Here is a 10,885-nt window from a genome sequence, read left to right on the forward strand (position 1 = left end):
AAAACATTCTTACTGAATACTGAGAGTTACAGAGGACAAGAATATTTCAACTTGAGCATTGAAACCAGGATTATTCCTACCTGTTACTCATAATGCTTTTTTTCTATATGAAGAAATTCCATTTAATATTCCTGACAGTCACAGAAGAGAAAATTTCTTGCTTAGCAATCAGTGCTTTCCGCAAGTATTGCCCATAATATCAAACAATTTTTCTTTGTTTTTACCTTCTTATTAACTAAATGCTTGTTTTCAAGGGTAGAGACTTCCACATCCGGATACTGTTACCAGCAGCTTCTCAACTGAAAAATGCCAGGTAAGAGAGTCATATGGAAAAAAAATGTACGAGCGTATGTAACCAAGCAGATCTGAGAAAAGCACTGGTGAATATGTGCATTAATTGGTACCTTTTTCCAATATGAGAGTAGGGAATTAATTTTTACTGGTTTCTACTTCACCTTGAAACAAAGTTATACAGCATCTGTGCTAATAAACAGCGGTAATAAACTGCCTGTATCAAAATATTTTGTTTTTAGTTAATTGGTTGTTTTTACATGTAAGTCAGTGTACTTGGAAAAAATGTTCATTTAGATCAAACTATTTGTATATCGCCATTTGGAAAACAGACAATCCAATGCAAAGTTATAAATGAAAGGAATGATATACTTGAAGTTAGAAATGCTACGCTGCCTGTTACTGAACTTCTCTTTAGAAGCCCTGTTCTTATTGGTGCAGTTGTTTATCACAGAGGTATTCTGGTGTATGCACGTATTGTCTGCATGCATGCATTAGTTCTTACTGTTCTATTCTATGCTTCTACCTGCTGTAAACTGTGAACGGATGGTATTAGGTAGCTTTTAAACTCTAGGTCAGATACTTAAAACTGCATTATAAGTAAATGACATTTTTGGGCTTGAGTTTTAAAATGTTGGTATTTTTATGAAGTCATATTAGCTTGAAAGAATGACGTTGCTTTCTTCAAAAAAGATGCTTCTATGTCTGCTTGATTTCTATTGGGCTGTGGATGGGGAGATTTGAAATGTATTTGAATATCAAATCTCAATGACAATTTAAGTAACTTAATTCCTTCATTGTTTTTGAAGAGAAACTTCTGTGTTGTTTGCACCAAAATCTGTGATTCTTTCTCAAGATTGTGTAGTATGAATTTAAAATGAATTTAAAGTACTGTTTGTCCAGGATAGAGTGTAGCTGGCACCTAAAGAAGATACTGCATGGATATCGGCATATTGTGAAACAGGTATGCTGCTTTTGAAACCATTTCTATTAAATGTCTGTATAATGATTCTGTTGAGTGTGTGTATGTATGTGTGTGTATATACATGCGTGTATGTGTGTGGAGATATCATATATATACATATATATATATATATATATGTATGTGTGTGGATATATATATATATCATATGTGATATATATATATATGATTTGTGAAACTTATGCATGTTCTGACAGTGTTAGAGAATTCAAGCAAGATGTGCTATTTTGAAATCCTTGAGTATTTGTATATCTGTATTTCACGAAGATGATCAGGGGGCTGGAGCACCTCCCCTATGAGGACAGGCTGAGGGAGTTGGGTTTGTTCAGCCTGGAGAAGAGAAGGTTGCGGGGTGACCTCATTGCAGCCTTTCAGTACCTGAAGGGAACTTACTCCCAGGAGGGGAGTAAACTCTTTGAAAGGGCTGACAATAGCAGGACACGGGGAAATGGTTTTAAGTTAAAAGAGGGAAGATTTAGGTTGGATGTTAGGGGGAAGTTCTTCACTAGGAGAGTGGTTAGGCCCTGGAACAGGCTGCCCAGGGAGGTTGTGGATGCCCCGTCCTTGGAGGTGTTCAAGACCAGGTTGGACGGGGCCCTGGGCAACCTGATCTAGTAAAGGTGTATGTTTGGTGGCCCTGCTCGGCAGGGGGGTTGGAACTACATTATCCTTGAGGTCCCTTCCAACCCGGGTCATTCTGTGATTCTGTGATTTGCAGGCTACTGTGAGGTGAGATGGACAGGATTTAGAAAATAGCCACTTTTGATTCAAAATTTGGGGTGAGGGTTTTTTTGGTTTGTTTTCCTTTTGTTTGTTTTTGAAGGTTGAGGTAGAACAACTTGTGATAAATCACAGCTGGCATCTAACATTTTCCTTAATTTCTCTCTCTGTACATATAATAAATTGTTCATAATGCATAATGGAAAAAATCACGTAAGTTATTGATTTACATAGCTCGCTCTGCATTGTAGGCAGTCAGGGATTCTAAGTTAAACCTCTCTGTCCTGAAGAAACTTTTAGAGCAAGGGTATAACTGCCTTCCAATCATGAAGGGTATTTTAAGGAGACATCTGCCAAACGTTGCATCTCTCAGACTTTGCGCTGCTTTGCAGAACAAGGCTTGCAGCTTTGGAGTCTCCTAAGTTACAGAGCTAAAGAAGCAGGAGTGTAAAGATGTGCTGCATCTGGTGACAGACAAGGATCATTTAAATTGTACGGTATCAGGAAGTAGATGGTTCTTGAGAGTTCTTAAAGAAAATTTAACTGAAAACGTTTTGAGTAATTCAAAAGCATCTTTTCTCTGGTAGAAACTGAAGAGTCCACAAATGTCTACCTTAATACAGGTAAACGCACAAAGTATAAGATCTTCACAAACTGTGTAAATGTGTTACATGATGTTATTTGACCAAGATGGTAGTTAATTTCCACTAAGGTTCCCTGGGCTGGAGACTTGTTTTTTCGTTGTTTAAAATGTTACGTAGTGTAGATTTTGTTTCCTTGCTAGTGGCTTGATAATACCAAAAGAGTAGATATTTAGACTGGAATTATTTACCACTAAATGTTATGATATGAAAATGATACTCTGTTCCTTTCAGAGGTTGCACAGTTGTCCAGATCTTGTCAGTTTTGTGGTGGAGCTGAAAACTATTTTGGTAAGTGGCAGAATATCCAGCCTATCCTATCCATGGTTGTGCTGTTTTTCTTCTGTTGTTGTTGCTGTTGTTTCTTTTAAAGGAGGATAAACATAAAAGGAGGAGTGTTACGCAGTATCAGTGGATTGCTCAAGGTGTTTTCACCTTTTCATTGTATCCTGTTGGAACACTTTCAGTTTGATTATCCACATTCATTGTGCATCTCAGTGTAGAATTAAGTTTAGTAATGAAAAAATACTTGCTCCCGATGCAGCTTCAGTAATGCCTTCCACATCCCTCGAGTACAAAGCTCTGAGGCTGAGTGGTGTCAATAGTAGCTCTTGAAAGTAATCATTCATCATGTAGTTTTGGAAACAGATCTCACTTAATGTGACCTGTATGTAAAATTTTAAGTGTGCTTTTCAAGAGCAAGTAGTGCAACACTAAGGTGTGCAACACGTAGTTTTCTGGTGTTCAGTTTTTCCTCTGTTATCTGGCATTAAGTTTTTCATACAACTTTTGAGGCACCACGACCTCCCTAATGACTACCTGTACACAAATTCTGGGATCCTATTGTATTAAAACTAACACACTGACTACGTTTTGATTGATAGCATGTAGTTGTATGTGAGGGATTTCATGTTTTCTTCTGTGGCTGCGATGCTCAGGCAGCAGCTGTGGGCTTCACAGAACTTTCTTTTGAAATGTTCTTTCAGACAAGATGCTTGGCTTCAAATTTATTAGATGAAAAAGAGGCACATTTGATATTTGCATCTGAAGACTGTTGTCAACATCTGTGTGTTTTTTTTAAATTGCAGATGTTTTCATTAGCAGTATCTGAAGTAATTTGCCAAACCGCCTTTGTCTGCTTTAGCTGGAGGCTATAACAAAACAAATGCAGTGTACGGTTAATTTTACATAAGTTTAATATTTTGAATGAATTGCAAAAATCACATAACTAAGCAGATGCAAAAATATTGAAATCTTCCTTAATGATGTTTTTAATGTTCTTTTAAATAGGAAATTGCTTTGAAGAATACGCCAGAGCTGCATGTGCCGTGGCCACCAGAATACTACTCCTGTCTTGTCAAAGATCTAGAAACACTGGGTTGGAATAAGTATGTTTATTTTGTTACCTAGTAGAATACCCTCTCATACATATGTATTAGGTGTTGGATTCATGTATAACTTGTTAAGTTATCCTGTTCAGAAAGCTTTTGTTTTAAAATAGTGTGCTGCTTTTTATTATTATTTATTTATTTATTTAAAAAAGCAAAAAAGGAAAAAAATAAAACCTCTGCTTCAACTGAAGACATATTTTTAGTATTGGATAACTGAGCTGAGGGTTGAGATTGTACCACTAAGCAATCAATCCTATGACCTATAAACTATTGACATAATAAACAATACTATATTTCTTGTGTTGTTTTTTTTATTATTTCAGTTGTGTAGTGAGTTATATAATTATAAGTGACTTCATGATAGATGAGGGCTAATGAAAGACATCTGGTATGTTTTATTGACTCAGCTATGCAGGATGACCACGTTCGGGGTACTGCTTTTGAAGGGATTGGTTACTGCACAAGTAGAGGTTAAGCTGTGTTATCTGGTCAGGTTGGCTTTTAGTGCACCTGAGTATGTGATTTCACAGGAGGTATGTGCTGTTGTATGAAATGAGTATCTGTCAAATGGGGAATGAAAGTTCAGGTGGTCTCAGAGAAGTAAAATAGTGAATCTCTTAACCCACGCTAACACCATTAGGGGGAAGAACATGAAACTTACAAAAAATACTTATCTTGTTGAGGAAAGAAAACTACACATAGCTGCATCTGGGAACTTATTCATTAGGATATTGGATGTATTCAAACAGTTTTAATCACAATCCAGCATGCCCTTAGATGAACTGATTGTAGGAGTGTCAAAGTTGCTTAAAGGAAGATGTGGGTCTCCTCTTATAAACACAAAGGATCACAGGGCTGTGATCAAATGCTCAACGTCTGTGTAGAACTTGTTCAGAAATCTGCAATGCTTCCTGATTCTCAGACTTCTCAGAAGGCTTTACCTGCCATCACAGGCCACTACTAGCAAGTTCTCTGACATCAAATAGCTTAATCCTTCAGCAGAGAGCTTGGAATGATTTATATCTAGGTAGCCTTTGTGAAGTCAAAGGCTGTTATTTCTGTGTAGGCATAGAGAAAATAAATTTTTAGACTTGTGTTTAAATTTACTGATAGCATGCAATTAATTTGAGTGCCTTCTTTTAAGGGGCAAAGATGAAAGAATGTGTAAAATATTGAAGAGTTCTGAATGAGAAGCTATATTTTAGTTTCTCTAAGACAAAAGTTTGGAACAAAGTCTGTATTTGGAACTTTCAAAATAGCTAATTTTTTTTTTTTTTCTTAAGTCTTGGCTGGTAATAAATAAATAAACATGCATATTTCACCACAGGAAGTAACGTGTTTTTTTTAAGATTTATGTTGAAGAATAGTCTTGAGTTTTCTCACCTTTGTTTATGAATAAGTAACATGTAATTAACATTAAGTGGGAATTTGCTTTGAAGGCCTCTTCCTTAAAACATCCATGTTAAATCAGCTACAGTGATTTCCATTATTAAGTATGTAGCTGCTGGGTACATCTGATGCCATACTCTTCAAGCAGGTCTGAGAATATTCATTAAGAATTCCTAAACACATGGGGACTAAATTCTGAGCCGTGCCGGCTTCCTGCTCAACACATTTCCTTCCTCTCCTGCCTGCCCCAACCCACTATCCCCTTCCTCCCTAAAAACTTCTAAGAGTATTTCTTCTCTCTTCCTATGAATGTAAAATATTCATTTACTGTTTACAGATTTACTGTTAAAAAGCACATCGTTGTTTTATCAGAGAGCATGCATCTATGGCAGAATCTGTGCAGTTTTCTAGGTAAAATTGACTTTTGTGTGGACAAACAGCTTATGCTGTGATTTTGTCCAGCGCAGTCAAATAGTTCTGTAGATGTGAATCTCTTGATTAATGTGTTCTGGTCGCTATTCAGTCTGGGAGATGGCAGTCAGTTATTAAAAGGACTGGGCTGTACATAATGAATCATATCTGCTTTACAATGAGTTGATAATTTTAAGTGTATTAGCAAGTTGCTCCTCTAATTAAAAATATAACAAACTTCCAAAAAGGCCACTTAACCTGCACTGGTTTGGGTCTGTAAGAGATGCGTACTTGCATATTAAAAAACATGTTGGTATGGTATTCTAGCAGAAAACTAAGCCCCCTTACTGCCAGAAAACTTGAGTTAAATGCTCACACCTTGTGACACAGCTGGCTCTATTTATCAGTATTAGTCTTTGGGGGGAGGAAGACGAAACCAAGCTTGTTGAGGACTTTTTCTCAGTAAGATTTTGGGGCCGTGCTCCAGCCAATCCATATCTGAATGCATCCAAATCCAACTGAAATATTTTCTTATTGGAAATAGAATCTAAACAATAGGGTATAGTCCCTTATCTCTAAAGTGAGTTAAGAAGCTTTTAGGGATGGCAGAAATTCAGTGTATTCAAGTAACTTATCTAAGGAATATGTGAAGTTTCTCAAGAACAAATTGTAGACGTTATTTCAAATGATCTTATGCCTCTTTCCTCTTCAGCCACTGAGAGTAAAACCAGTAATGAATATTGTAAATAGGCAGGCTGCCATTATTAGGTACAATCACTTTCTCTGTTATAATGGGAGCTTTATTTTTTGACCCAATTTTAGCTTGGAGTACACATTTTTTTCATATTCAAATACTTGTTCACAGAAATCACTTTTCAGTAGGTTCACTGGATTTCCTTTAGCAACTGCTGTCGTCCTTGAAGCTCGGGAGTTCAAAGAAAGTTGCTCATATAACTTTAAGAAGACAAAGAAACTGGCACCAACTTAGTTAGCTGAGGTGGGAAAGTGTGCATGTGAACTAATAGTAAAATAAACAAAAGGTTCTTTTAGTGTTATCTCATAATCTGACTAGATGAGTTAGTGACAATGCTTCAGGTAGGTAGTTTACTGAGTATTAAACCTCTGTAAGACTCGTCTCCCTTGTGTGGATGTTGCATCTCCAAATTGTGCTTGAACAGAGTGGTAGCATTCTACATTGTCATCACTGGGTAGACGGGGGAAGAGCAGTGCATGTTGTGTACCTTGACTAAAGCAACTTATTTGATGCTGTCTCCCATGGTGTTCTTGTAATTAAGCTTATAAAGTGTGAGATAGATGAGTGGACAAGAAGGTGGATCGAGCACTGGCTGACTGGCAGAGCTCAGAAGGTTGGGATCAGTGGCATAAAGTCTGGATAGAGGCTAAGAGGCCTGTGCTCCCCAGGGATCAGTGCCGGGTCTGGTCTTATTCAGTGTCTTTGTTGGTGACCTGAATGATGGGATAGAGCAAGTTTGCTGATGGTATGAAGCTGGGAGAAGTGACTGATATGCCAGAAGGCTGCGCATATTTCTTCTTTTATTGTGAAGTTGTATGAAGAAGTTCATATGGCTTTTATGGAGTTATCCAACTTTCCCCAGTTCTACAGAACTCACTTCTTCATGTTTGTTTGTTTTAATCCAGCAACTGGTAGGATGTTGTTATAGAATGTAGTAGCCAGTAAAGCTATTGAGTTCTTCTATCTTAAATGGAACATTGAATCCTCCTTCATCCCCTAGAGGCAGTTTATTGCTTTTAACACTGCTGAAGACCAGCAATGAGTTTTCATTATGGGCATTCTTCAACCCCATTTGCAGCAGTGGATGGAGGCCTGGGTTGTGTATAGTCTCTTGTCCTTATAAGTGCGTAATATAGTTTTGAGATAAAGTTAGAATGAGGTGCGAGCAGTGATTGTTCCTATTGGAGGAGAAATGCTGCAATGTTCTCTAAGTCAGCTGAATTTAATTGACAACATTCTTATCAAGAATTCTATTTCTTTAATCTGTTCTAGAGGAGAGGCAAAATACTCCCAGGAACTTGTAGGCCAGTGTAATATTGCTTTAAATTATTCAGCATTAAATGTGAGATAATGTTGTTTTCAGCACTCACAAGCACTACTGCTTTTTTCCAACCATATTTTTTACTGGCAAATATATGGATAAATCTCAACATTATTGGCAGTTGTTGAAGCCCCTCAGTAGAACATACTTTGGTGGAGCAATGTATATCATCCTTTCATTCATCTTCATTGTTTAGGGAATTATGTATTGGTAAGAGATTTTGTCGTAAGTATTAAAACTTACTTATGTTCATTATATACTTACTACTTGCTTGAGTGCGTTTATACTTTGTGAAACTGTCATGAAACAAAGGCGAACCATTGTGAACAACTCATTTTGTGCCTGTTCTAGAACTGCTTTTTGTGAAAAATCAATTTCAGAATGTGCACCAATAGCCACCGAATTTTCAACAATAATATTACTGATAACAAAAGGAACTTCATTGTAGACAAAAGCAAACCAAGAGCATAGAAGTCTCACGGTGTAAGAAACTGCAGAAATGGATCAAAGATTTGACAGGAAGTTTAATGTGTACATAAGTAGAGGCTGACAGGAACATGCTGTGTGTGTCAAAGGTTCCAGTGATGGAAAACTGAAACATAGCGCTCACTGACCACAGCATGAGCCTTGACACACACTGTAAATAACCCAAAGATGTATGACTGCATTAAGCAGTAGACTGGTGTATTAACAGCAGTAAATCCAGAACAGCCGAAATGCTTGGCGTTATCAGACTTCCCCTGATTAATATTTGTAACAGACTAATAAGAGTTTTGCAGATATTTCAAGCTGTAGTTCTTAAAATTCCATTAGAGCTTTCTTTTTTCTTTTAGAGTTGCGTACGTGGATACTGCTCTCACCACAATCAAGCTAAAAGCCGAGGACTCTCGTGATCGACAACACCTGATCACTCTGAAGCTAAGCGCGAAGGTGAATTTATGTGGGGGAAAATACTTTAAGGTTTCCATGAACAAGGTGGATTTTCTAATTCAAAGATTTTAGAGAGTTGGTCTGTTAGCGTGTCTGTTGCCCAAAATAATTGGTTTTGGTGGTTTAATTTATTCATTTATTGTAAAATGCAGGATTTTCAGGCTTGAACTTCAGTGAAAATTCCTAATAGATTATTGTTATCCGTAAGGGTCTTATATGAGGCTGTGCATCACGTGAGAAACACTTTGTAATGCTGCAATTATTTTACCTCATCACAGATAAAGCTATTTTAGAGACTTTCATACGTTATCGCTTAGTCCAGAGACGAAGCTTAAAACAGGAATCAGAGGCTGTTAGGTAGCTTCTGTGGCAGGTCTTACTGTTTAAGATGTAAAGATTTATGACAGACTGACCGCAACCGTGGCATGTATGGAAGCAGCAAAGTTTTAATTCTTCCTAATACATAGAACTGAGCTCAAACTGTAATATTTCTCTGTAGAATTTCTTGTTTTAAGACATGAATCTCCTACCAGAAGCTATAAATAGCCAGGCTATGTGATGGCAACCGTATGGTCCTAGCTGTTACCTTCAGAAAATCAGCTTATGGGTAAAAGTGGATCTGATAACTATCATTGGTCCATCATCTGGAATAATAATCCTGATGGAATGAGAACCGTGCACTGTACTGTGAAGCTAAATTTCATCCTCAGAAACTTCCTACATTCTTCAAAAAACAGAGTTGAGTTTCATGTAAAATGAATTAGTATTGCCTTAAAGGACAAGGAAAAAAAAGAACTGTCAGTGGTTATCAAGATAGATTTTCAAAAAATAATTATAGTACTTGAAATATATATGGATGTTACACAGAGTAATAAGCAAATCATTAATTTGCCAGTCGTTTGGTTGTTAAATATGCTGATGGGGGGGGGGGGGTGTGAAATAATGCCGAGAGGTAGAACTGTGGGCTATTTAGTGTGCAAGAATAATAACCTGACTGTATTGTTGTTTATAAGGGAGTTGCCACTCCTGTACTTAGTTTGGCATTAGAAATGAAATGCATTCAGCCGGTTGCCCCTGAGCTTTCTCTTCAGCTTATGGAGATTGAAGGAAAGCACTTCTAACTGTTTGTAAAGCTCAAGCACCTGATAAAACTAGTCAAACGATGTTACTCTTCTTCATTGGCTGCTCCTGTTTAACTTATCACTGAATCAAGATGACCCATTTTCTGTCCTTCTAAAAACTTACACTTTTCTTTGTAGTAATGAAATTTGTGAGGTTGAGGCTGCTAATAACAGAAGACAGCACCTTCTAGCAACTAACGATGCAGTGTAATAAAAAGACTAGATTATCTAAATTGTCTGCTGTAAAAAGTAATCATCAGGGTGTGTTTTTTTTTCTTTTCAAACGATTTTTGTGATGAAAGGATCAATTCTTTGTCCTTTTGAAACTGTCTGGCATTTAAACTTGCCACAGGAGAAAATTTATATGTGAAACACTGTTAACGCAGGGGGGGTTGATTTATTTTCTTTCCTTTATATACATATCTCATATATTTGAGAAGACTGTATTTTTAAGAGATTTCTTTTGGTAACATGCTTTAAAACAATTATGCTTAGTTTTTGTTATGCTATTTATTTGATTGCAGAGTTAGAGAGTTAAACTCTCCCCTGAGCACACAGGTGCTGGCTCTCGTGTGTGTCCTGGCAGAGCAGTCGGTTCATGTCCTTGCAGATGCCGTGCACTGAGATGAGTTAACAGGCGTGCCAGCAGTGATTTCAGGATGGAACACTTTACCAGTGCTTAGAAATGATTCCTCATAAAGTTATAATGTGTATTCAGATAATCCTCTAAATATTCCTTCCCTACCACTCATAATGGTTTGGGTGCATTTTGAGGACTTTTATGTAACGGTTTGTCAAATGTTTTCACTTAGTCTTGCCTTAATGTTCTTGCTGTTAGGAACTGCTCTTTGCAAGGTATCAAACTGTCACGGGTTACTTAGATTTACCTATGCCCGTGACAGGGGAAGCCACCCCGTGGCCCCCTCCCGGGGCC

At 37.3% G+C, this 10,885-nt stretch overlaps 1 protein-coding gene across 1 annotated transcript in view; it reads left to right on the top strand.

Annotated features, from left to right (window-relative positions):
• Positions 1-10,885, top strand: part of FANCL (FA complementation group L) — a 28,845-nt gene that overhangs the window by 2,023 nt on the left and 15,937 nt on the right. The window contains exons 2-6 of the mRNA XM_015856796.2: positions 255-313; positions 1,195-1,255; positions 2,869-2,925; positions 3,925-4,022; positions 8,734-8,830. Coding sequence (XP_015712282.1) covers positions 255-313; positions 1,195-1,255; positions 2,869-2,925; positions 3,925-4,022; positions 8,734-8,830 — 372 coding nt within the window. The remainder of the gene's footprint in view (positions 1-254; positions 314-1,194; positions 1,256-2,868; positions 2,926-3,924; positions 4,023-8,733; positions 8,831-10,885) is intronic.

The sequence above is a fragment of the Coturnix japonica genome, chromosome 3 (assembly GCF_001577835.2).
Source record: "Coturnix japonica isolate 7356 chromosome 3, Coturnix japonica 2.1, whole genome shotgun sequence".
Taxonomy (NCBI): domain Eukaryota; kingdom Metazoa; phylum Chordata; class Aves; order Galliformes; family Phasianidae; genus Coturnix; species Coturnix japonica.